The 27,933-nt window shown below is 40.0% G+C and overlaps 2 protein-coding genes across 5 annotated transcripts in view; one reads left to right on the top strand and one right to left on the bottom strand.

Moving 5' to 3' along the window:
* Positions 1 to 6,891, bottom strand: part of LOC125461561 (eIF5-mimic protein 1) — a 52,680-nt gene extending 45,789 nt beyond the window's left edge. Inside the window, exon 1 of the mRNA XM_048550485.2 lies at positions 6,721 to 6,891. The gene's annotated coding sequence lies outside the window, so the exon portion shown is untranslated. The remainder of the gene's footprint in view (positions 1 to 6,720) is intronic.
* A 256-nt stretch (positions 6,892 to 7,147) lies between these two features.
* Positions 7,148 to 27,933, top strand: part of ankmy2a (ankyrin repeat and MYND domain containing 2a) — a 45,380-nt gene continuing 24,594 nt past the window's right edge. The window contains exons 1-2 of one of the 4 annotated variants that reach the window (XM_048550451.2): positions 7,148 to 7,321; positions 12,315 to 12,379. In XM_048550451.2, the coding sequence (XP_048406408.1) occupies positions 7,255 to 7,321; positions 12,315 to 12,379 (132 nt within the window). In that variant the 5' untranslated portion in view covers positions 7,148 to 7,254. Of the gene's footprint in view, positions 7,322 to 7,838; positions 8,135 to 12,314; positions 12,380 to 27,933 lie in introns of those variants that run through there. The other 3 variants (XM_059654528.1, XM_048550468.2, XM_048550459.2) reach the window with 3 other exon arrangements.

Raw genomic sequence — 27,933 nt, 5'->3', positions numbered from 1 at the left:
TTCTCATCTACTTTTCACCCTTGGTTTCTTATCTACCTTTAGTCACACAAATGAAAAAAGTGCTAGCTCACACAATTATGCTGACAATACCCAGCTGTGTCTCACACCTCTCCCATCTCCTCCACTGTTACAAAAATTGTCAGATTACTTCTGACATTCAATACTGGTCGAACTGAAATTTCCTCCAATTAAATACAGGCTAGGGTGACACCATTATCTTTGGAGCGTAGACCAAACTGTTTCCCAAGCTACCAACTCCACCTCACCCTCCCAAATGTCTTCAGCTCTACCAAGCAGTTTTCTACCTTGGCACCATATTTCACCAAAACTGAAGCTTTCAATCATATCTATACCACAAATTCACCATATTTCCAACTCTACCACCACACAACTTCAAACTACTGTAACTTATCAGCTGCTAAAAGCATCATCCATGTCAATTGTCCCTTTACTAAATCACAATCTATCTTGGACTATTTCAATGCTCTCCAGTTGATCTCCTCCATTAACTAGAGACCATCCAAATCTCTTGACTAAGTCAGTACTTCTAACAAGTCATCTTCACCACGCACACCATGCTCACTGACATATACTGGCACAGTCAAGACAAAAATTTTTAAACTCAGTCTCTTTTTAAGAAATACATCCTCCCTATTTCTAGTTACCTTCTGTCCTGTAATTTTGACACTACTGTAATCATTTAATTTTAAACTCTTAAAAGCCAAATGGCAGAGTTGAGGACAGTACAGGAAGCGAATGGTGTGGCAATTCACGTGAATATATATTTTCATGTTTAAAGTTTTGGCAGAGATCTATGGTGTTCATATGTCATGAACATATGGGTTTGAATGTTTCATAAATAGAAGCACCAAGTACACAAGTTCCACGTTTATGATGCTTTCGTTAGTGCCAACTCGGGTACTGCATCTAGCCCGTGTCACCACAGTAGAATGTGAGAGTCCGAGAAGCAGCACAGAAGACATGCCAGAATGATTCCCAGCACAAGGGATTTTATTTATAAGTGGGTGAAGACACAGGGTGCAGCTCTCCTTGGAGTAAAGGAGATTGAGGCGTACAAGATTATGGTGGGTTTAAGGTAGACAAAAAAACTACTCCCATTGGCTGATGATTGAAGGACCAGGGAACTAGATTTAAGGTTTGAAGCTGGAGATGAGATTTTTAAAAATGGAGATAGGGTGCAAAGTACACTGATTGAATTCCTCTTTAAGGAAGTGGACTGAATGGCCCCTGCTAATGTAATGATAGTGTAGCATTCCTGGTTAATTGTTCTACCAGTGGTGGCTGTGCCTTCAATTGTCTAGACCTTAAGCTCTAAAATTCCCTTCCCAAACTCTTCTTTAAGACCTCCTTAAAAACTGGCTTATGCAGTTTTGTGTCAAATAATGTTTCATTATGATCCCGCAAAGCACAACGGCATGTTTTATTCCGTTGAAAACATGTTATTGTCATTGTAAACATTTCACATTACTGAAACTTATGAAAACAACCACAGTGACATTTCTCAAACAGGATTAAAACAGTAAATCATTCTTTTCTGTGAGAGGCCTTCTCAAGTCTAAATGGATTTAGAGACTGTTCAATGCTGGCAATTAGGATGTCACTTAGTAATCTGGGACACAAGCCCAAGGTGCAAGAGATGATGTAAATCCAGGTAATCCTGTGTTAATTGGCTGCTATATCCTGTTTCATATTCTATTTAGACTGCCTCTTTAATATTAAGGTGTACAAACTTCAAGTATCAAAATTTTCTTCAGATAAATAGTTATTTACATCCAGTATTTTGAAACTTGCTTGAAAATGCATTGTTGCAGTAATAGGTATTTTGGAAGCGTAGAAAACAGGAATAAAACTAAGCCAGTTAGCCCTTTGAGTCTACTTCACCATTAACAGTTGATCACCCAACTTTCTATTCTCACTTTCTCCCCATACCCTTTGGCCCCTTTAGGCACAACAGCTGTATCTGACACCCTCTCAAAAACATTCAATCTTTTGCCTCTTCTGTGGCAGAGAACTTCACAGGCTCACCGCTCTCAATTAGGTTTACAATCATCTCAGTCCTAAACGGATTACACGATATCTTCAGACTGCTGCACCCACCACAACACCCCCGCCCCCCCCCAAAAACCTTCTGGACTCCCTATTCAGTGGAAATATCCTTCCTGCGTTTACTCTATCAAATCTTGTTAGAATTTTAGCTTTCTGAATTCCCTCCGCATTAGTATAAACTCCAGTAAGGTTCTAACTGATCATATATTAGTCTTGTCATTCCAGGCATTAGTCTAGCAAATCCTTGTTGCACTCCCTCCACAGCCAAAACATTCTTCTTCAGATAAGGAGGCCAAAACAGCACATTTCGCTGCCAAAATAGATAATCTCATAGATCCACATTATACTACATCTGCCCTGTACTTGTCCACTAACCCAATTTCTCCAAGTTACGGTGAAGCATCTTTGTATCCTCTTCATAGTTCGTGCTCCTACCAGCTTTTTGTTGTCTGTAAACTTGTAAATATTACATTAGTTCCATCATCTAAAAGTCACTAAAATGTATCTTGCAAACAGCTGAGGTCCAAGCACCGATTCCACTAGTCACTTACAAGACAACCGATTTCTCCTCCCTATTCTTCATTTCCTGGCTGTTGACCAGCTCTTTCTCCATCTCTTGATTTTCTTAATTAGCCAGAGAATTTAAAATATAGTACCTCTCTATGAGTAGAACTCAATACTGATTTTGCACTTCTCCCGGGCAAGTTAACATTTGAACCAAATGGTTTTCCTTCAAATTGCTTCAGTGTTGACAAATTCAGAGGCTTTTTCTGTGGCACTTGAACTGCTACATGCCAATATGGTTCATTGAGTTACTTGGAAAAAAGTCATTGATTATAATAAAAAGATATCAGAAAAATTGTTTTACTCCACATTTTTAGTACAGAAAAGAGTTGCCATTTACTGTAAAATCATCTTTCAACGTTCTGCTCCTCCCACATTCTCATCTATTTTTAAACTGCAGCTGTCATATCATATAGGTAGATATGCAGTACATATCTCATTGCTGCAAAAGGGGGTCATAAGTTGTATAAAATGAAACAGTCAGAAGTATCAGCTCTCGTAATTAACTGTTTAGCTACAGCATGCTTTCTCTCAAAGAGGGACACAATCAGAAAAAAAACTAGATTCCACAGAATAATACACACCATTGGCAACATGTTGCTAGCGTCTTCATGGCAAGATGACTCCAATTTCTAAAACAAATCCAATATTTCTCCTGCACTAGAAAATAACAATCCCTTCCCCGGTTCCAGGCAAAATTCGTCTGCAGAATTGTTACACAGATATTCCCACAGTATTTTCTTTAAAAACCATCTTTATATTAAAACACAGGTTGTATCATTAAAAAGTTCTTAACCCATACAGGGCATTAAAACAGTGTGATTATGTTCATCTCGGCTATTAGTCGAGAATGCACTTTTCAGCGGGGATCAAATGACAGCAATCTGCAACTCCAGGCTAATTACTTTCATCTGACTAACCCTTGAGTTCTAAGGCCAAGCACAGCAAGCTCTCCAATTCTTCGAGTTGCAATCAGTTATCTCAGCATACATCGAGCAAACTCTAGGGTTTCCTCCTCTGTATTGCTTCTACTTTGCAAATACTCTAAGTTTACCCAGTGAACCTTTGAAGTGTTCAAATATTTTTCATTGACCACTACTTTCTTTCACCTTAAAAAGGAACTTCCATGTTACCAGAATCACTAAGGCTGTTACCAAGAAGTTTATTTTTACCCCTTTGTGGAAAACAATTATTTTTTTACTGATTTTTACCCCTATTCATTAGTGCTCTAGGACTTTTTCTTGCTCATCCTTAGCTGCCCTTGAGAAGGCAGGGCTGAATTGCCTTCTTGAACCAGCGCAGCTTGTGCTGTAGGTAGAACAGCAAAGCCTTTTTAGGGAGGAGCTTCCAGGATTTTGATCAGTGACAGTGAAGGAACCACAATATATTTTTTCCAAAGTCAGATGGTAACTGGCTTGGAGGAGAACTTACAGATCTTGCAAATCTGTCCATGATTTAATTCAGCCTATCCTAGCATCTCATGGAACACAAGTCCAAATGTCCTGAATTCTATTTTTCTCATGTCTCTAATCTTGGCTGGGTTTTCATCAACATTAAAATCATATTTTTTCCCAGAAGATTTCTCCCCTGCACAAGAACAATGCCACAGTCCTCATCCCACTATCTTCCACAAAATCCTAAAACTGAAACTCCTGTTCATCTGACTTAGAATCCCTAGTGAGGAAGCAGGCCATCTAATCCATTAGGTCCACACTGCCCGTCCAAAGAGCATCCCTCCCAGGCCCACAACCCTCCCCTACCCTACCCTATGCCCGTGACCCTGCAATTCCTAATGGCCAATCCACCTGGGCTGTGGTAGGAAACAAGATCACCCAGCAGAAACCTTTGTAGAAACAGGGAGAACATGCAAACGCCACACAGACAGAGGGTAGAATCGAACCCTGATATCTGGCACTGTGAAGCAGCAGTGCTAACCACTGATCCACTGTGCCACACAGACATCCAAATTATAAAGCACGAGTCTGAGAATAAGCAACAATTAATTCTTGTGTAAACCTGCACTCCCTCCTGCTCTTTTCAACTTTGGCAGCAGCTTGTACCATTATTATTACCCTTACTTTCCAGGACAGATTTAAGAACTGTTGCATATACTATTTCATATCGCTACAATGTTAACTTTGCTAATACACAATATCTATTTGAATCTAGATTAAAAATGACTTCAGACATTAATTTTACGACAAAAATTTATTTACAGTAGATGAGGAACTTCAGTCATTTGAATAGATTCAAGGGTCTGGGGGTGTTCTTATTGTGGAAAGAGAAGTTTAAGGGTTTTAATAAAGCCAATGTCAAATCTGATAGTTTCTCTTCACCTCTGCACAGACCTATGTTAGTGGAAGGATCAAGAACCAAAAGACATGTTTAAGCTGAATGGAAAAAGCAGTGATGTAAAGAAGAATATTTTTACACAGCAAATGTCAACGATCTGGAATGCATTCCCTGACAGTTATGGAGAAAGACAGTTGTGGCAAATAAAATGGAATTGTACAATCATCCAGAAGTAAATATTTCAGGGTTACCAGGAAAAAGTTAGGGCAGCACAACCAGATGAATTGCTCTTACAGAGCTGGTACAGACACAGTGGGCCAAATGTCATCTTCTGTGCTATAGCCATTCTTTACTTGCTATTTTTAATTATGTCAGCATGTTGTTTTTTTATTATCTGACATGTTCATGATTGGTTAGTTGGGTTCAAGTGAGCACAAGTGTAATCCAAATGTTTTCAGCAAATAATGTTGTTTAAGTTCTAAATTGTGATCAATTTTCATTACACACTGCAATTGCTGCAGTTCAAGTGTACAATTCACTGCTGTCCATCTGGCACAATGAAGTTAACATTAATTTATCATGAACAGGATAAATACTGCTGGAATAGTTTGGATTGGTCTAACTTTTACCCCTCTATAAAGCAATTAACTTAAAATGCCTTATTGGCACGTATGGACTATCGTGCACACGCGTTAACTTCTCATTTTTAAAATAAAAGAACTACGTTCAGTTAACCCTAGCATTCAAAGCCAATGCTTATGACTAAGTTTTGGTTCACTTTAATACATTAAAATCTCTTAAAATAACGTGTTAATAACTGATGAATTGGCACATTCAGTGAAGCCGCTTTGAAAGGCTGTCAGCGTTGCACCCAAAGTTGATTTACAATTCAATATATCCAATTATTCACTTGCCCAATTTGGCAATAGAATAGATTTCCAATTCGGGATAAATCTACGTTCGTCTTAAACTCTGAGAATGATGATAAAAGGGACAGTGAGTTCAACTGCCTCAGGAGAGAAACATCGCATCAAGCACCGACGATGGGAGACGTGATTTATAAAGCGAGCCGTTCAGTATCGAGTACGTTATTCGATGCCATTAAGACTATTAACTTAACTGATATTTACTTTAACTGAAGTGACGTGGAGAAAGTATTTCCACAGAATGACAATCTCACTGCATTTTCGGGTGTCTACTTAATTAGCAAGCAGCGAATTGTACCTCCCTAACTGAGATTCACTCAAAACCACGCTACCGTCAAATTACGTTATATATCTGTTGAGGCATGTACAGCAGCTTAATAGACATTGGAAATGATAAACTGATGTTTTCATTACAGGTACATGAAATCAGCGAGATATTATCTTTGAAATACAAACAATGTCAAGAACAATTTGTTCAATTACCAAACAATGAAATACATTTTGGTATCTGTTTACCTGTTCTGTTAACGCTCCTAGTCCTAGTTAATCTAGCACCAAAATTTAAAGATTGCATAGTATAGCCTCTTCTCAATATAACTTAAGCCATTTTGTATAACTCAACCAATAATTCAAAAGCTTTCCGAAGCACAAATTTTCTGTCCTCGGCGATGTTTTAAGAGAAGATTAGTTCTAACCTTTTCACTACTTTTTTTTGGAAACTACACAGCCTATGAACATTACTTATGGCTTTGATTACAAAAAACGCCTCCCACAACCCCCTCCCCATCGTGAAGTTCCGAATACAGAGGCTGTCCTTTTCTCTCTACTCCACCACCCCAAGCCCCGCTCCTCCTTAATGCCCATACTTCACCTGCTCGGATCAGCTGCAGTTGCTCCTCTTACCCTACTCTGTACTGGGGACACAGTCCAAGCGAGCGTTCGAATTGATTGTTACTCTGAGTTCCAACCGGCCGGCTCAACGTTCCAGAGCACTCTGAACAATGCAGCCTGCTCAGATCCACTGCACATGCGCGGAACACTGGGAGGGCGGGGCTGCTGGTGGAGAGGCGACACACTTCAGGCGCTACCACCTCGTCAAAGAGGGGAGGATGAGTACCAAAACAAAAGAAAACGTCTGACGGTGTTACGTATTCTGGTCTGTGAGGATTAAGTTACGTACTTCAATCTTTTCTATTTCTGAAGTGCACTGAAACTTCTGTCTGTTAGTGAAAGTTGACCTCGGTGACTAGTTGACACAATCACAGAACCCTCTCCAGGCAGTAGGTTTGCTCCAGTTGCGGGCATTTTGGTTTGGAGCGGTAGTGCTCAGAGTGGCTTGTGACGAGGGGAGTGTGGGGTGATTTATATCCCTCCCTTTCAGACAGCGAGCCATCGAAGTAGAAGTATGGCTCCTCCCAAGAAAGGAGACGTGACGGCGGAGGAGAGTGAATTACTAAAAGTCATTTCTGAAGGTGATGTCAGAGGGGTTGATGGGGGCAAGAGGTTGCTCTTTTTCGGAGAGAAAGAGTGCTCTCGGTCGTTAACGGTTCGGGGGTGCACGAGCACGGGTTTTTTTTTGGTGGGGGGGAGAGAGGGTGGTGGGGGGGATTTAGAGAATCAGTGACGCACGTTATTATAGCTCGCTCACTGATTAGGTGAATGTTTTAGGGGGCAGTTAGGAAGAATCGGCGATCCCTGATTAGTGAGGCCCCGGCAATCAGGATGAGCAGTTCACATGGCAGCGTTTGACATTCGAGCGCTTTCTACCGACAACAACGTTGAGATTGAATTGAGCGTGTGTGTCGGTTATTATGGCGAGTTATTGCCCCGCTCTCAAGGATTGCCTCCGCCGTCTCCTAGAGTAGTTGTTGGCTGTTTATCTGCACCATGCTGCCTGCATTTGTCTGTCGTTTGTCTTTTGTAATTGCTACCTGGTAGATTTCGCATTTTTCTTTGGAAGGGCGGGAGTGGGAGGAGGAGGGGCGCAAACTTGTTGATCGTTTGTCGCTTTTAGGCTTTCGTCGAGTCTGTTGTTGTGTCATACAAAAACAAACCCAGTGCAATAAACAAATAGGAACATGGTCTATGATTTTATTTCATTCATGGGACGTGGGCATCACTGACTGGGTCAGCATTTATTGCCCATCCCTTACAAAGGTGGTGGTGAACTACGTCCTTGAACGGCTGCAGTCACTTCGTAGTTGGTACATCCATAGTGCTGCTTGCGAGTGAAGTCTAGGGATTCAGCGACACTGAAGAAACCAGAGACCGATTTCTAAATTAAGGTGAATACTGGTTTGGAAGAAAACTTGTAAGTGATGTTGTCATGTATTTGCTGTCCTAACCTTTTTTTAGATAGTAGTGATCATGGATTTGTTGCCTAAGGAGCCTTAGTGAATTTCTGTGGTGCATTTTGTGGATGATACATTATGCTATTGAGCACTGATGGTGGAAGGAGTGGATATGGTGCCAATCAAATGGGCAGCTTTGTCCTGGCTAGTGTTATGCTTTGAGTGTCAGCAAGGCAAATGGAGACTATCCTAGTCACACTCCTGACTCGTGCTTTGTCGATGCTGGATAGGCTTTAAGAATTCAGGATGCAAGTTATTTGCTGCAGGATTCCGAACCCATGACCTGCTCTTGGAGCCACAGAACGTATGCATGTTTTCTTTCAGATCAACCTGTTAAGGTATGTTAGGACACACCTCAGGAAAAGGTGAGACTTGAACCTAGGCCTTTAGTGTAAAGCACGAGAATCAAATCTCAGACCAATGTGCCTACAACGTTGCAGCATTTATATGGCTAGTCCAATTCAGTTTCTGGTCAATTATTAACATTCTGCCTGCTGCCTTCATCCTGAAAGGAAATTAATAGAGTTGTTTATGATGGTAATATCCATTGACCCATGATATTCAAAGATGGTCATTGCCTGGCACATGTGTGGCACCAATGCTACTTGCCACTTGTCAGCCCAAATCTGGATATTACCCAGGTCTTGCTCAATTTGCATGTGGACAGCTTTAGTATATGAGGAGTAGCAAATGGTGTCCAAAATAGTAGACATTATTGAACATGACCGTTTTTGATCTGAGGTTGGAGGCAGGGTCTTTGGGGCAGTGGAAGATGTTTGGCCTAGGAATCTCCCCTAAACAACTTCTGCAAAAAAGACTGACCTCCAACAACTACAACCATCTTCCTTTGTGCATTTCCCATTGATTCCAGTTATGCTGGGGTTTCTTAGTGCCACACTGTCAAATCCAGCCTCAGAAATGTGTTTGTATATTCATGGTTTGATGCAATCTTGGCAGCTACATGCTACTAACTGGGAATTTCTAGTATTTTCAGGACCAAAACTTATCGTAGCTAAATACCAAATGAATTTCTTACGTATGAGGGAAGTGGGAACCCTTTGGTCACCTTGGTTTCAAGCTGGCCTGATAATTAATTAATTATTTATAATTTTCCAAGTTAGTCGTATTTAACAGGCTGGATATGCAAGATGCAGAGGATTGATGGTCACTTGTCAAGAATTTTTTTTTTTGCATATTTAGTTGAGAAGATGGTGAGCTTTCCTTTGACTTACTGTGGCCTCTGGTGATTGAACTGCCACAGCACCATTAAATAGGGATTTGGCAGGCTAATAACCACTATTCAATACTATCTGATTTTTCAGTTGAACTATGTTTTTCTGCCTATATCCATATCATTTAATTGTCTTCATATCCAAAAATGTGTTGATCCCTGACTGAAATTCAACGACTGCACATCCACAGCTATAGAATCATAAAAACACGTGGCACAAAACATACCATTTGGCCTATCATGTCTGCGCTAAAGCAACGCTGGTCTCACTTGCCAACACCTCACCTATGGCCTTGAAGAATATAACGGTACAGGTGCTCATCCAAGTCCTCTTTAAAAGGGTTGAGTTTTCCTGCCTCAAATACCCTCCCAGATGATGCATTCTGGATCCTCATCACTCTGAGTGGGGGGGAAAAACTTTTCCTTAACCCCCTTCTAAACCTCCTGCAGCTCACCTTAATGTTATGTCCCCTTTTGGTATTGACTCAGTAACTGAGGGGAATAACTGCTTTCTATCCACGTTATCCATGTCTGTTGTAATCTTATACGCCTTTATCAGGTGTACCCTCAACTTTCTTTATTTCAAAGGAAACAGCCCAATGTTATCTGGCCTCTCTTCGTCAATCACCTGTTCCATCCCAACCAACATTCTGGTGAATCGCCAGGTGCAGTCACATCTCTACCAAAGTGCAGTGATCAGAACAGCATACAACACTCCAGGTATGGCTTAATCAAAGTTTTCTACAGCTCCCTACTCTTATAACCTATGCCATGGCTGGTGAAGGCAAGTATCACATTACCTACCTTAACTGTCACTGCCCTGTCACTTGTCAGGGATTTGTGGACAAGCACCCTGTGATCCCAATGTTCCTTGGGGTTTTCTAGTATCGTGCCATTTATTGAGAACTCTCTTGTCTTGTTTCTTCTTCCAAAGTACGTCACCTCATTATTTTCAGGATTGAATTGCATCTGTTGCTGGTCTTCCATTTGACCAATCTGTTTATAGACCCTGGTAATTTAAGAACGTCCTCCTCACTGTCAGCCACCTGGCCAAACTTTTATTTTGTGATTGACAAATTTGCCTCTTTTTTTTCTGTGCCCCCACAACACCACATTGTCACCTACATTGTTTATATTATATATCACAAACAAATAAGGGACCCACCATTGATCCCTGTGGTAGGCCAGTGAACATGGGCCTCCAGTCACACATGCATTCCCCAGAGGCAATGTTGTGGATATGGAGTCATATGTAGACCAGAACAGATAAGGGTGGCAGCTTCTTCCGTAAAGGACATTAGTGAACTAGGTCTTTTCTGACAATTGGCAACAGTTTGATGGTCATTGTTAGACTCTTAATTTAAGTTTGAGTTCAAATTGCACCATTTGTTGCGGCAGAATTTGAACCTGGGTTTCTAGAACATTACCTGGGCTTCTCCACAAACCAACCAGTGATAATACCGCTTGGCCATCACCACCTCTTGAGACGTGGTCTGCCTGAGTAAACGTCATGTAGTTCTTCATAGTTATTGGAAGTGGCATACATGACAAGTGCATGTTTCTATCTCTCATGGATAACCAGGATTGACAGGACACCATTTCTTTGCAAACTGTTTACTGCACCTGCATGTTGACATTCTGTCATCGAGCTAGAAAGACACCCAGGTGCCTCTGAATGTAAACATTTTCTAATCTCACTTCTTGTACCCAAGAGCTTTGGGAGCCTGCAGTGTTCTACAGTCTTTGTGACAATACCTCAGTTAACTTGACAATTAGCACCTTTTTCTCTTGTAGAATAGGCTGTTATTCATTTGAAATTCAGCATGCTTTGTTGTCCTGGAGTGCAGAACCAAACATTTCAGCAACGTGCCACTTCTGAGCAATAACACTTCTGAGCAATATTCAAGCCCTGTACCAAAGGGAAACCTTTTTCTAAGATTCTGCTTTTCTACTTTTTCCTGTCAAAAGTGTGTAATTTCAGATTTCTGTACTTTGAGCACAAGTATAACAGAAGGAGTGTAATCACTGATAAACCTTCTTTCAGCTCCTTCATATCCTCCTGATTGCTTTCTTTCCCACTTTCTGTTGCCAACAAACTTGCATAAGGTATACTTGGTCCTTCATTTGAGTCATTGATACTGATTGTACTTAACTGATGTCTCGATTGATCCTTGCATTTACCCTTCTTGGAGCTTACCAGCTCATTTATTCCTACTAATTTTGCTATCTGTTCACCATTCCTCAGTTCATAACACCTAGGAAACTTTGGAATCTCTGTCATAAATACCAGTTGCTACTAGATAAATTCTTCTTTCTAAATTTAAGATTTACCGCTTGTACAGAACGATATAGTGTTCGTGAAAATAAAACAGAACTGCAGATGCTGGAGTCCTGAAACATAAAGTGCTGGAAAAACTTAGCAGGTCTGGCAGCATCTGTGGAGAGAAAACCACGTTAATGTTTCAAGTCCAGTGACCCTTTTTCAGAACTTATTGGTGTATGTGAGGTTAGGTTGCAGAATAGCCCTGAACAGAAGAATAGATTTAAGGTACAAGATGGCCTAATTCCATTTCTGTGTCCGTAATGATTTAATAAAGTGTGGAGCTGAATGAACACAGCAGGCCAAGCAGCATCTTAGGATCTGGAGAAGTGTCCACTTTAGACAAATGAACATTTTTGTTATGAACTCCTGCTTACACTTGTCACACTTTGATTACATCCTTCACTAGTGGAGATACTACCGTGCACCCAATAGCAGGATGAAGTCATAATATGACCGGTGGTTTTAGCTTATGGATGTGCATGCAGAAGTTTTCATTCGTCTTGATAAATAAAATTAATCGGGCAGTGGAACTTAAATTCGTTTTTTTTTAATTGCTGCAGGAAATGTTCAGGAGGTTGGAAGATTGCTAGGCAGTAAAAATGTGCGTGTCAACTGCTTAGATCAGGTAAGATTACTTTTTTTGATTTAGTTAATGATAAATAGCATTACCTCTTCCCTTCGGTAATAATTTAGGACGGCACGGTAGCTCAGTGGTTAGCACTGCAGCCTCACAGCACCAGGGACCCGGGTTTGATTCCAGCCTCTGTTAACCGTCTGTGTGGAGTTTGCATGTTCTCCCTGTGCCTGTATGGGTTTCCTCCGGGTGCACTGGTTTCCTCCCACAGTCCAAAGATGTGCAGGCTAGGTGGATCGGCCATGCTAAATTGCCCATAGTGTTCAGGGGTGTGTGGGATGCTCCAAGGGGCATTGTGGACTAGTTGGGCCGAAGGGCCTGTTCCCATACTGTAGGGAATCTACTCTAATCTACAAGTGCACTTCCATATCTCGTTTCAGATCCTTGGCTGGCTTTCCCCCTCAATTGGTAGGCTGTGACTAATGGGATACTGTAAGGACCAGTACTTTTGCCCCAGCTATTCACAATATATATCAATGATTTGGAGATAGGGACCAAAATTAATATTCTTAGCTTTGATCATCTGCGAAGCTAAGCGTGAATGTATGTTTTGAGGAAGGTGGAAAATGACATCGAGAGAACTTGGACAGGCTTTGGATGGACGAGAACATGGCGGATAATTATAATGTGGAAAAGTTTAAATTATCTGCCTTGGTGGAATAACCTTTTTACAAGATAGTTCTTATGTTGTGGAGTGTTGATCTACTGATGGAAGTCTGAAGGCTATTAGGATGTCTAATGGAATGTAGATTTTATTTCATGAGGATTTGAGTACAGAAGTAGTGAACTGTTGCTTCAGTTGTAAAAGAGTTAGACTCTGGGGTACTGTGAGCATTTTTCTCTCCTTATGTCAGGAAAGATGATATTGCCATAGGACCGCAACAAAGGTTTACTAGCCGTATTTCTGGGATTGCAGGAGTTTCTGTCCATTGAAGAGTAAACAGAGTCTGCGCTCTACAGATTTTCGATATGAGAGGTGATCTAATTGAAGCTTACGAGATACTTAAAAGGATTGACATGGTAGTCGCAGGTCAGATGTTTTCTCTACGACCTGGGACAGAATTTAAAAATAAGGGCCAAACCACATGGGTCCTTGAGATTTTTTTTTTTACGCAGATGGTTGTGAACCTTTGGAATTTTGTACCACAGAGGGCTGTGGCAACTCCGTCTTTACATATGTTTTAGGTGGACGTTGACAGATTTCTGACTGACGACATACAAGGTTATGGGAAGGAGGTAAGTAAAAGACATTGAAGTATTTATTCAGCCATGTTAGTATTGAATGGCGGGGCAGGCTGGATGAGCTGAAAGACTGACTTGCTTCTGTTCCACAGCCCACTTAGATTTTTTACGCAAAGTGCCGTATTCTTTGTGAAAAGTTTTTGTTTACATTATTCTGCATTACATTTTAACTTTCCTTGTTTGGATCTCATGTTAATGCACACATGCATGTCATGAACAGAGTAAGACCTAGTTTAGATACTTATTTAATGACAGTTTCAGCAATCCATTAAACAGCCCGACAAGGAAAGCTATTATATGACTGGACGTAGCAGTAACCTTCATTTTAAAAGTCAATGTATGCAGACAATTTACACTCCATCTTTGGTGGATCTGGAATGTTATCTATTGTTTTACATCTACTGCAAAGGCATTTGTTGCCAAGGATATTGCATAAAGGATTGCAAGTTTTAATAATCCGAGATATGTCAATGGCTTCAACCACACAATTTTGAAATAGCAGTCAGGTCAGAGGTCAGCACTGCTCCATTCCACCTCTGATAACATCAACAAACTGAAACTTGGCCTATATTATTTTCAAAAGGCAGCCCACAACCTGTATCTGCTCCCTGCAGTAAATATTTTGTTGCTTTTGAAGCAAATAGATTTCCCACAACTTCTAGGCTAGCCCATCAGCCACTTCCAGACTGCTAACTCCGGTTTCACATCATTATGAACAGGAGATTGTACCTTTCAGTTTTTCTTGTACACCAGTTGTTACTCTTTGAATAATCCTTTCAAATACAATTCCGTTGTAAAGTGTTTTCCCCCACATCCAAGTGTGTGTGAAATAAATCCTACTTGTGATATGATGGTACTGGAGTGTTGTTTCTGTCCTTTTAAAAAGTAAGAGATTGTTGCGTGAGGGAGTTGGGAATAGTTACCTCCAGTGTTTAGTAGAGAAAAATGTGAAGCACGAATTGGTAGTGAAAATAGGGAGTGATTTTGTTTTGGAATTTATCTGTTTGTAATAATGCTCATACATTCATCTAATTTTTTTTTGTTTTGGCAACATCAAACCAGTCAAATGATATACTTAGTTCTATCTGCAGCTGAGCTTTTAATTTACTTCACCATTTCACTTGGTATGAAGGGTGTGTGACACTTCTGGAGAAGTCGTTATTCACACACAGCTGTAATCTGAAGTTTCATCTATGCTATGTTCACAAAGTTGTCTCCAGAATAGATTGTCTGCTCATGTATCTCTTCTGCTGTTAGTTTGCACCCTGGTAGGACACGATCACACTTCTCTTCATTACTAGATTAACTGCATATCAAAATACTTGCTTTGCTTGAAGCACAGGGGTCATGCTAAGGTTATGAACAATAACAAATAATATTGTTTTGCTTTCCTTTCTAAGAAATAAAAAAGAGGCTGTTTGCCCCAGCTTAAATCTTGAATGCAGGGCCACAGTATCAGGATAAAGAGAATGAGATGAAGAAAATTCTCTTCACTCAAAGTATGTGCATCTTTGGAATTATTGCTCCAAAAGGTTGTGGATGCTCTGTCATTGCTTCTCAGCATTGAAGAGATTCAGATTTTTCATGCCTCAGAATTGATGATCTAGGTAGGATAGTGGAGAAACCTAAGCAACACGCAGGATGTATCGAAGGACTTTTAGAGACAGCTGGAAAGCTTTAGGAGCATGGTCCCAAGGTTGAGGAATTTCAGTTACGTGGATGGATTTGGGAAACTAGGCCTGTTGTTGAAAACAGAATATTGAGATTTTTTTGAATCTAGACAGATTAATAGGGAGAGACTATGACTGTTGGTTGGGCTTAGAACTAGAGATTACAGGTTTAAGATGAGAAGCAAAAGAGGTGCCAAGAGGAAAAGCTTTTTATCATGCAGCAAGCATTTGGAATCTGGATTGCACAGCCTCTATGTTGGAAGCAGTTTCAATTGAAACCTTGAAAGGAGAATTGGATAATTTGAAGGGCCCAATGGAAAAGGGTGGGAGATTGGTACAGGTGTGATCTTCTTAGAGATTGGATGTGAGCATAATGGGTTAAATAGCCTGCAATGTGCTGTAAATTACGATTCCATTCTAAACAGCCTTGGGACCCACCAGAAAATAAGCAATGCATAATAATGTAAAATGGCATATTGGTAACGTCAGTGGATTCCTTTCAATGTTCTTGGGAACTGGGTTCAAGTCACATCATGACAGATGGTGAAACTTTAAATTCAGCAAAATTCGGTATCTCATTCAGGGAAGGAAATTTGCAGTCCTTAGTTGTTCTCACCTACATGTGCCGCCAGATCTGCAATGGTGTGATTGACTCTGAACTGCCCTCTGAAATGACCAAACAAGCCACTCACCTAAGGGTGAATGAGGATGGGTAAGCTTTTTTAGCAAAATTTACATTGCTAAATGTGACAAGTGCTTTTACTTTGTTGAAATAGACATAATAGATCCCAGGATACAAATCAAATGCAAAAGAGAGAGATTCCGCCCCCCCCCCCCCCCCCCCCAAAAACAAGTGTCCTCATCAACAGTCCCCTCAACTAACTCTACTGAAAGTTTGTTAATTTGTTTTTAAATGAAATCTTGTACAGAATTTGGCTCTTGCATTTATCCAACTATGACAGTTGGCACACTTCAAGTAATTTAACTAGCTACAAAGTACTTTGAAACATCCTCCAAAAATGTTACATCATCTAAATACTTTTACCAACAATACTGAAAAAATTGATTGCTCTTAACAAAACAGACAGAGTTGACAATTGGTGAAAAGTGCCGTGAGGTTATATGGAATCTAACAGGACAGAAACAGGCCACTAAACCCAACTAATTTAGGCAGCTTTTAATACTCAAAATAAGAAGTTCCCCTTTTTCCTCATCTCAGATTTTCAGGTTCTTTTTTGTACTTGCTTTGAAAACATTTAAGCTATTTCCTTCACTATTTCATGTGGTCATGAGTTCCACATTCTAAATTTACCTGAGTAAAGAAGCGTGTTTTTATTTGCCAGTTTAATAAAGTTGTAAACAATAATTTTAGCCCTTAAATTGAGATTATATCACTTATGGAAACATTGTCTTTAATTCTACCCTGCTCCTGTAATTTATAATTTGTTTGTTTGAACTTGTAATTGAACACCCAACGGCTTGAATCCCTCACCAAAAAGAATACAAATTGCATCAGAGATAATGGGAACTGCAGATGCTGGAGAATGAGATAACAAGGTGTGGAGCTGGATGAATACAGCAGGCCAAGCAGCGTCTTAGGAGCACAAAAGCTGACGTTTCAGGCCTAGACCCTTCATCAGAAAAAATGTTTATCTGAAGTACGCTGTCATCACAAAACTGTCAGTCCTCTGGATCAAAATCATCTCATTGAAACAATTTTTTTGGGCACCTCATTCAGTCTCTTGAATATAGTCTGTTTTCCTTAGTAAAGTTTCAGGAACTGCAGTCAGATGTTTCTGTACATAAAATTCACCAAATGTAGGTTTTAGTTAGATAATAAAACATCCAGAAGATGTGGGTTGCTAACTGATCTGCATTAGTAGCAGACTACAGCTTGAATGTTAGAGAAACCCTGGTGCAGATCACTAAACCAGTCTGACTCTGCATCATTTTAAGGCACACTTCATAATTTTAAAAAGTAAGTTAAGTATGTTATGCAGCATCTGGATTAGGGAATTTGCGATCTTCAGTTATTACTCTTTATTTGGCAGGTTTGGCTTTCTTGTGGAATCTAGAGAGGTAGATCTGTAGCTTATTTTTCTCCCTTTTTGACTTATCCTGGAGGCCACAACCCTGTGATTAGAGAGTCCTATGTGGGCAAATAATTTGAAACTGGCCTGTTACCTACTTTGGTAACTAAACTGGTTGTGTTTTGTTGTGGCTGATTTTTAAACTGCATAAGTACATCTATGGTGTCTTTTGGTTTCTTTGAGCATCAGTTCTGAAACTTGTACCTCAACATTCTGCGCTTGGATAATTTGGATGTATTTTCAACATTTGTGCTTTAGAGTAAACAAATTCTTCAGGAAATTCTAGAATTTTTCAGTGGCTTGGTTGGGAGTCCTTGCATTCAGACTTTTAATTTCCATGTTCCAACTGGCTTATCCACAAAACATTCCAACTTCAGACTCCAAAATCAGCTGGAGGTTGTGAAACTTAACTGGAATTCATTTTTGCTGAAATTTATAATGCATTTCCCTGTGCAGGATTGCTAAAGTGCATTTTACTATTTGAAAACAACTTGTCAACACTTGCTGAACACTGTTTGGCTTTAAACTGAAGTTAATGTCTAGCCATTATGTATATAATTAAGGTGTATGTGCTGCCGCTGAGTGGGTAGGGTGACTGTGGGGAACTTGAGGGGGCAGTTTAGGACTGGTTGTGTAACTGTAAAGACACAAAAACTATTCCTGGTTCAAGTTTCTGCAGGCCTACCTTGTGTTCTTTTATAATTTTTATTATACCCAAGCATGATAACTGGTGACAAAGCTGAGTCAGGCCCACTAACTGTGTGCTACTGCTGTTTTCAAAAGGAAGAGAGGAGATCAAACATTATCTTAGACTTTGAAAATGATGTGGGGTTGAGGAGGTGGTATGGTAGACTTGTTGGAAAACATAAGATGTCAAGGGAAACAGTTGTGAAGGGACTCTGGCTGTAGTTGGCACTGGTAGAAGGGCACTCAGCGGCAAGTGAGCTGAGAACAGTGCTTATGAGGGGATTTGAGCTGCAACCAATGGCTGAAAAGGTGTGTATCACCCGGGAGCATACTGAAATCGTCGTGAAGAGCTCACCAAAGGGGCACGGGCTGAGAGGAACTACTGACCTAGACTCGAGTGGTGGGAAAACAAAATGGCAGGCCAATTTTAACTGATGGAACTGTTTAACAAAGAAGCAGAAAGTTGGATTCCGTGTATGAGTGTATTAACGCATATTTAAAGGCAAACAGAATGGCTGAAGACAACCTAATGGCTCCTTGAGTACCATTGGGAGCAAGACTTGTGTGAAAGTAAGGAATCTGATGCAACCAGCGGAGAAGACCTATGAAGAACACATGCCAAGTGTTTAAAAAGCCATTTTTTTTGCGCTAAAAGCCACTTTTAAAAAATTTATATGTGTATCTCGGATGTCATGTTTATTGTCCATTCCTAGTTGCTCCTGAGAAGCTGGTGGTGGAGCTGCTTTCTTGAACTGCTATGATACAATGTTGTACTTTGATCCACCAACCCTTTAGATGGAGAATTCCAGGATTTTGATCTAATGACAATGAAGGAATGGCAATGTATTTCCAGGTCAGTATGATGAATGGCTTGACAAACTTGCAGGTGGTGAGGTTCCCACGTACTTGCTGCCTTTGTCCTTCCAGTAGTCGTGGTTCTGGAAGGTGCTAAGGGTCTTTGGTGAATTTCTGCAGTGCATCTTATAGATAAATCTATTGTTACAACCAAAGTTGTTTTTTTTTTGTTTCCTGTATACCCTTTTCTGTGCAATAAATAGTCTGTGTGAGGGGGAGAGTTGATCTTCAGGAAGAAAGTAAAGCTAGCCAGCTGGCAGTGATGGTTTTTTTTCTATGGAATCGTTTTCACATCAACCCCAAGAGACCCTAGTGGATGGTGAAACTGTTCCTCAATATGATGGAATAAGTATAGATTCCAAAAGTATGGCAGGAGGAAATGACTATTGCTGTGCTCAGTGCAATTTTTAAAATGTTAGAAGCAAAATCCTTGTGAAAGGCTTTACAAAGAATCTTGGCATTGATCATCTGCAATTTCCTCTTAGATGACATTAAACTACATTTAGCAAGAACCAGAGCAGATACAGATACTTGATTGACAAATTGTTAAATTTTCAATCTCTCACTGACTATTTTTTAACTCTCCCCTAAAATGAACCATCCAACTTATAGCTTTCTTTTATAATTTTCATATTAGGCATTGAGTTATTTATTGTATTACATCTTGTTACCTGTGATGCAATAAAGTGGTTTAACACCTGAATGCAAGATTTATAGTTGTTGATTTAAATCTACATATGAAATTGAAGCAGGAAAAGACGCTACAGCCTGTTGAGCCTGCTGTGCCGTTAGGTATGATGATGACTTGAGCTCCGCGTAAGTGCCTATTCCAATTTTCATCCTTAATATCCTGAGAAACCAAAAGTGTCATTAAGGATGAGACATTCACAGTCTCTTTGAATGAGGAAATTTCTCCTCATCCGAACCCAAAATGATAGGCTATTATCTTGAAACTGTTTTACTCTACCTTGATCTAGATTTCCCCAGCAAGAGCAAAGAGCTTTTCAGTATCTACTACTAACCAAAAGTGAGAGAAATCCCCATGAACTGATGCATTTGCTCTTCTATGGGAGAAAACGACCACGATGCCTGTGTAATCATGTAAAAAAAAAGTCCGAACAAGAAGAACAACAGTATGAATTAGTTTCCAGTAGGCAGAAGAGCTTCCTGCTGATAAAGATCATAGTATATAGCCAGAATGGTTTTCTTTTATCCCATGTTCTCTAGATAACATGATTCTGACCTAGTTTTACCCCACAACCTTTTTTGACATTATTCAAAAGTTTTCTATGTGCTATCTGTGAATGCAAAATCTTTGATAAGCCTCATAGCTGTCTTTGAAAGCATCATATCCCAGTTGCATAATTAATGGCATAAATAGTTATTAGAGTTTTTACAAATAGCCTACCATTGGACAAGATAAGGCCATATTGTATCTGTAGTGTTGTGGGTAAATCGCCACAAGTTACCTTTTTAATTCAGCTACTTGTGAAGAAATCTCTCAAACAATCAAGTAGTGAAATGTAGATTCAAAATTTATTGCATGTAACAACCAAAATAAGAACCCTCAAGTAAGCAAGTTAAGCCTCACAATCGGGTAATAGCCAAGTTAATGATGGAACTTTGCCAGTGTTCCTTGAACAGATCTATATCTGCAAGTATCCAGGGTTTGAGCCTTTTGTTGTATTGTTCTTTGAAGTTCTGGTGCTGGATTCTTGTACAATTTTCTCTTTTTCAAATTTGTGGTGTGACCTTATTGATGTTTCAGTAGATTTTTTTTTCATCTCCAACATTGATTATTCTTTTGGAGACTTCTACTCTGTAGCTTGTCGCCTTATCTGCAGTAGCTCCCCTGTTCCTTTGTTACATTTGGGGTTAACTGTTCAAAACCCAGCTTTTCCTTTGATTAACCCCTTAAATTTTTCTGCAGGGCAATCAGTTGTCCTTTGCAGCAATAAAGCCTGCAGTTTATCACGCAGGCTTCAAAGCGGTTTTGTTTACGTAGTCTTACCAAAGTATGGCTAATTGCTTTCAGTTTCTGTGTAACAACTTTCTTTGTCTTTTTCCATCTCGAGAAACAGTTTATTCCAGGAAGAGTTATTGTTGCTTCTTTCAATTCATGAAGTTATTAAAGTTGTGAAGTTAACATTGTCAGAAAAGCATGAATGCTGTGTCTCATCGCTAATGTTTGAGAAGTCAGATAAAATCTGGGCAATCTCCTGATTTGGGCATATCAAATGTTAAGTAACATTTGTATAACAAATGCCAGTTAATGACCACCTCCAATAAGAGATGATCTAACCACTGCCCCTTTTATTCGATAGTGTCACCATCATTGTATTTGCCCATTACCAACATCCTGGGAGTTAGTATTGACCAGAAGCTGAGTTGACTTTCCTCATAAACACAGGCTCTACAAGAGCAGGTCAGAGGCTAGGAATGCTGCAGCAAGTAAATCCTTTCCTGACTCCCCATAGCCCATCTACCTCTACAAAACACAAGTCAAAATTGTGATGGAATGCTTTCCATTAGTTGAGATGGATGCAGCTGTAACAACCCTCAAGCTCAACATTCTTCGATTTAAAGCAATCTGCTTTATTGGCACTACATCTATGAGCATTACGCTTCCTCCACTGTAAATGCTCAGTAGTAGCAGCAGTGTGTATTATCTATATGATGCCCTACAGAAATTCACCAAAGATCTTTAAGCAGCATCTTCCAAACCTTTGACCACTTCCATCTGGAAGGACCAAGGCAGCAGGTAAATGGGAGTACCACCATCTGCAAGTTGCTCTCCAAAACCCTGAACATCCTGACGTGGAAACATCACCACTCCCTCACTATTGCTGGCTCAAAATTCTGAAAGTCCATCCCTAATGGTGCTGTGGGTCAGCCAAAAGTACATGGACTACAGCAGTTCAAGAAAGCAGCTCATCACCACCTTTCATCAGAGATCTAAGGGTGCATGTGCACAGTTCCTTGAGAGTGGCAACACAAGTAGACAGGGAGGTGACGACCGCCTTTGGTATCCTTGCCTTCATCAGTCAGAGTATTGGGTACAGGAGTTGGGCTGTCATGTTAAGACTGTACTAGACAGTTGTAAGACTACATTTGAACTACTTTGTACAATTCTGTTTGCCCTGCGATGGGAAGGATATCATTAAACTGGAAAGGGTACAAAAACAATTTACGAGGATGTTACCAAGATTGAAAGGTTCAAGTTGTAAGGCCTGGGTAGGCTGAACGGCCAAAGTCTTTTCCCCAGGTAGGGGAGTCCACAACTAAAAGGCATTGGTTTAAGCTGAGAAAGAAAAGATGTAAAGAGGAATTGAGTGGCAGCTTTTCAGACAAACGGTGGTGTGTATGTGGAAAGAGCTGCCAGAGGAAGTGGCAGAGGTGAGTACAATTACAACATTTAAAGAGCATCTGAACTAGTACAAGGATAGGAAATGTTTTAGATGGAAATGGACTAATGCGAGCAAATGGGACTAGTTCAGTTGAGGAAACCTGGTCGGCATATTTGATTTGGACTGAAGGGCCTGTCTCTGTGCTCTATGACCAGAATTATGGACGAGTAATAAATGCTGGGCAGCCAGCAACTCCCATGAGTGAATTACAAAACAGCCTTCCATGCAGGAAGTGACTTTAAAGTGGATGAATTCCATGAGCTTTTGCTTCAAAAAACAAACACTGTTAGCTTGAACATCTAATTGTGCCAACACTGATATGCCTTGGCTGCCATGTATTATGTCTATTGGATACAGAACAAGTTTCTAAAGCATTTTCAGCAACAGCCCCAGATTTCAACTAATTGGACCAACAGGCCAACAAATACCTGGAAAAAACGCTCTGCAGGTCACACCATCTGATTTATGCATTGTTGCAGTCTCGTTCCCACCTGAGAGCATTGTGTGAATACCATCAAGATCTGGTATACAGTGGTTCACAAAGACTCTGCACCACTGTCTTCAAGGTCAACTTAGGGTTGGTATGTACTGATGCCCATGTCCTAAAAATTATTTTGATGCACCTGGTATTGGAAGGAACACTTTCTGACGTAGTACTCTGAAAATCGCCCTGGGTTACTCACATTTGTCTGACTTTAGTATCCTTTTGTGTCAGTTGTCAATTCCAGATACACCACCCAAAGAAAGTATTATAAAGTACCTTTTGTTTTCAGGAAGCAAATGTTTTTGACGTTTTGACACTTTGGTTAAATAATCATTTTCGATGGAGAGTTTTGTGTTGAATATTTAACAAAATATAATACAGGAACATCTGGTTTGGATACCCCAAGTTTCAGGTGTTAGATTTGTGATTTTAAAATAACTTGCAACATTCAACTGTTCGCATAGTCAGTCCACAAGTTCTTTTCATTTCAAGTTTTTTATAATGGGGGGAAAAAAAATTTTTGGGACTAAAGGTAAATTATTCACTTTCTAATATGAAATCTTGACTGTTTTGGAATGCTCATCACAAAAAGGCTGTATGTTTCTCTAACTTGCCTGTTTTATTTTGTGGCTTTTCCCACAATTATCAACATTTTTAGCTGTTAAGCATTTTTATTAAAGATTTATCTTACCCCACTACTGTTTGTTATTTTTTCTCCTTCATTTGGTATTCTGATGTATGGTTTTTAGTGGTTACAGCCTTGGCTGAACCTTGCAAATAAATCTTATCTGTAATTGGTTGTAAGAGTTATTGCATAAAGCAGATCCATTTAATGAAAAACTCAGCTACCATGCCACTGCTGAGATGCAGAGATATAATGCATTTCATCGCAACAGAGAAAACAAAGCAAGGAATAGGCCATTTGGTCCTTTGAGCTAGCTGTGCCAGTCAACGTGAAAAATGGCAGGGCATCCTATTCAGTACCTCTTCCCACTTTCTCCCCATATCCACAATATCTTTAGCCATAAAGACTATATCTAATTCCTTCCTGAAAACTTTCAGTGTGTTAAGAACAGAAGTTGAAGCAATAGGAGGAGGCTGTTTGGCTCCTTGAGCCTGCTTTGCCAGTTGACATATGATCATTGCTGATTTCACCTCCTGACATTCCCCATTATCCTTCAAACTGTTACCAATTAGAAGTCTGTCTCAAATCCATTCAATATCCTGGCATTCAGCACGCTTTGGAGGAATGTATTTCACAGATTTACAACTGTCAGAAGCAATTTCTCCTCTTCCCTGTTTTAAATCTGCCACTCCTTATCTTAAAATTATGACCGCTTGATCCACTTGCCCCATGTGAGGAAACATCCACTCTACGTCTACTTTGTCAACCCCCATTAGTATCTTGCAGACCTCAATCATATTTCCTTTCATTTTTCAGAAGTCCAGAGAGTGTATGCCTAAACTATCCAATTTCGCTCAAGACAAACCCCTCCTGTCTGGAATCAATGTAGTGAATGACCTCTGAACTGCCTTCAATGCAAATATCTCTCCTCAAGTAAGACTACCAGAATTGTATGCTATACTCCCAGGTGCTGTCTTGCTAATGCCTCATACAGTTGGAGCAGCACTGCCTTACTTATAAACTTATTTTTTCCTTTAGCAATAAATGCCAAAATCCCATTGCCTCATTTATCACCACTTCCTTTTCTCCATATTGGTTTCTGAAATTTTCCTTGCTTTCTATGATTTGATATTTGATGAACATTTGTCAAGATATCCCTCTAGGGCATATGACCTCTCAAAAGGATGAAAATGCCTCTAAATTAATAGTAGCAGCTTCCACAACCTGAGTGTGAGAAACTGTGATTTCAGTGGAGGTGTAACTTGAGGAAAATGATTTGCACTGTATAATGACTGAAGCTGAAGTGCACAATTGCTCTACTCACATCACTCGGCAGGTGATAACATAATGACTTTTCCTCTGTTACAAAGATGGCTAATTCAATACATTATCTGTATCAGATTTTAATAAAAAAAATAGCTGCCAGCTGGGCTTCTAAGTAAACACAATTAATGGTTTGTTATCAAAACAAAACTACTTCAATGAAAATCCAATAACTGGGTAATGTACACAGTGGTAACTTGGGACGTATAAATGTCTGTCCAAATTGCCCAATAAATAACATGTACACACATCACCCTGAAATAAGTGTTGTGGAAGGGAGGGAGGAATTCCTTGAACAGGGGTCACTTTAACATTCATTTTAAACAAACACTGGCCATTTAGGGTTGTTTTGTAAGGCATAAAGGGTAAGGTGTAAATATTTCTGAAAACTGCTATCTGACAAATGTGGTAAAGTCACTCATCGTACATTGTTGTCGCTGGAGTCTTGGCAAATGCAGCTAGCTCAAGAAATAGAAGATGAAGAAGTTCACCTAGTTTTCACGCTGAACTCAACAGGTGGATTTCCTTCTTAGATGTTGGACAGATCAGTTGGGTAGCCCTTCCTCACAGTCATTTTGCTCCAGATGGACAGTACTGCAGCATGGGTTCACCAGATTGTAGCTTGGGTTGTGGATGAGGTTGGATACATTGCTCGCCGAGCGGGTGGGTTTGGATGCAAATGTTTTGTCACCCTGCTATGTAACGTTGTCAGTGTGCCTCCAGTGAAACATTGTCGTTCCGTCCCACTTGTTATTTATATGCCTCGGTTGGCAGGGGTGGTTAGTATTACTTCCAGTTCTGTTTGTCATTGGTTTGTGCACAGGGTCTAATTTGGTGCATTCGTTGATGGAGTTCTGATTGGAATACAAGGCCTCTCGGAATTCCCTAACCTTTCTGTGTTTGTTATGTGTAATTATGGATTTGTTGTGCCAGGCGATTTTGTGTCCTTCATTGTCCAAGTGTTGTGAGACAAGTGAGAATTGGTTGTGTCTCTTGGTGGCTAGTTGATCTTCATGTATCCGTATTGTCAACTTTCTTCCGGTTTGGCCTGTGCAATGTTTTTCACAGTCCTTGTATGGTATTTTGTATATTACCCCGGTTTTATTGGTTTTAGGTAAGGGATATTGACAAACAAAACCGGAAGTAATACTAATCACCCCAGCAAGTTGAGGCATATAAATAACAAGCAGGACGGAATACCAATGCTTCACCGGAGGCACGCTGACAATGTGACCTGGCAGGGTGCTGAAATGTCTTAAATCAAACCCACTGGCTCAGTGAGCATGTCTACGATCTCATGGGTCCACCAGTAAAAGATGTGGTTATCACCAGTCTCTAGAATTCTGAGATATCTTGTTTATTTTTAAAGCAAGTCTCCAATATTCACAGTAAACCTTCAACAATCCTTTTAAAGAAATCACTCCCAATATTTCCATAAAAGCTTGAAATAAATCATTTTTTTCACAGTTGTTCAAAACTGAAGTGCTCCAATAATATTAAAAATGAGGCTTCTGTAAGAACAATCTACATTTAACGATCCAGGAGGATTAGGGAAAAACTGTTGTAATTTATTTCAGTTCTTTCTGTTGAATGATAATTAAATCTCCAATCTTGCTCCATCTACAATCAGTAAACGGGTGAGCTTATTCAGAATGGTGAGAGGTTTATTCAGTAAGGATGTTGTAACTTTGCCACAGTGCTTAACTTGTGGCACAGTGAACATGTTTATGTGAAAGAAAATTTGAACATTTTGTTTTTATGTATTTGTGGGATGTGTGTCTCTGGCAATGCAAATATTCAGTGCTCATCCTTTTATTGTCTGCAGAATGACCCTGTTGAGCTAGCTGCCCTCTTCAGCTATAGACCATGTGGTGTCAGTTCACCCACAGTGCTGTTAGAAAGGGAGTTCAAGGAGCTGGACCCAGCAACAGTGGTTCCAAGATAGGCTAGTGTGTGGTTTCCATAAGAAATGGTCAGTGAGTGAAATATTTTAATGTTTTTTTGAGATCCGTCCTTGGAACTTTTTTGAAGATTACTTAATTTTGGAAGGTGACCTTTTAGTTCTTGGGAATCTATTTGCATTCACACTGACTCATTTTATTAGGTCATGCAGTCATGTATAACACAAACACTGTGTATTGATAGATGTACAAGGTACTTTGACTGTCAAAGGAGCAGAATTAAAAGATTTTTTTTTTAATATTCTGACTACTAAATCTCAGTTAAACTGACAGAACACAAAAAGCGACTGTAATTTCCAAAAATAAAGACATAGAATTCTGAAGACTGGTCTTGACACAAAACATCACCTTTCCTGCTTCTCTGATGTTGCTTGGCCTGCTGTGTTCATCCAGCTCTACACCTTGTTATCTCCAGATTCTCCAGCATTGGCAGTTCCTACTATGTCCACTGCAGAAATTACATTGGCAGGAGGACAACAAGCAAAATTTAGCAATAAAATACCTTTTCAAAGTAACTGATATATGTATGTGTATTTTTAAAAATGCCATCAACTAAACATCTTCTGGAAGCTGATGAAGTCACAGTTAAAATATTTTCGTTGACTATGCACAAAACAGGAACATTTTAATGGGGCAGTCATCGTCCTTTTTACAGCATCTCTGATCTCAATCCTAAATCCTAGTTGGAGCAAACTGGAGCTGATTCTAGGGGTGGAGATCCGGAGGCAATGTCACAGCATGGGCATGGATGCTCAGGAAGCGGATTTGAGGAGTGCCTGTAGAGAGAGAATGTATGTGCTTTGTGGAGTTGTAATCTGCCAGGATCCGCTAGAGAGCGGGAGACAGCTACCTGAGTTTGATGATGAGTAGCTAGGCAGTCCCTGAATTATTGTCTGTAGTTGATGAGGTTGATTTAGTTGATAGGATTTGAAATGGAAGGAACACTAAGCCCCATGTAGTGCTCTTCTTAGAATATGTGGGAACTCAGGGACATTTCCACTGTTCATGACGATGATGTATGCAGGAAGTGTGTTCAGCTGCAGCTCCTGATTTGCCACATGAAGCGTTTGGAGCTGCAGAAGGACTCATTAAGGGGCATTCATGAGGCTGAGAATGTTGTAGATAGCATGGTTAATGAGCCAAATCACACCACCAGTAAGGACCACTGAGACAGAAAAGAGTTTAGTGACAACCAGGAAGG

The sequence above is a fragment of the Stegostoma tigrinum genome, chromosome 2, assembly GCF_030684315.1.
Source record: "Stegostoma tigrinum isolate sSteTig4 chromosome 2, sSteTig4.hap1, whole genome shotgun sequence".
Taxonomy (NCBI): domain Eukaryota; kingdom Metazoa; phylum Chordata; class Chondrichthyes; order Orectolobiformes; family Stegostomatidae; genus Stegostoma; species Stegostoma tigrinum.
Note: the sequence above shows the minus strand (reverse complement) of the source record. Positions and strands in the feature narration are given on the sequence as shown.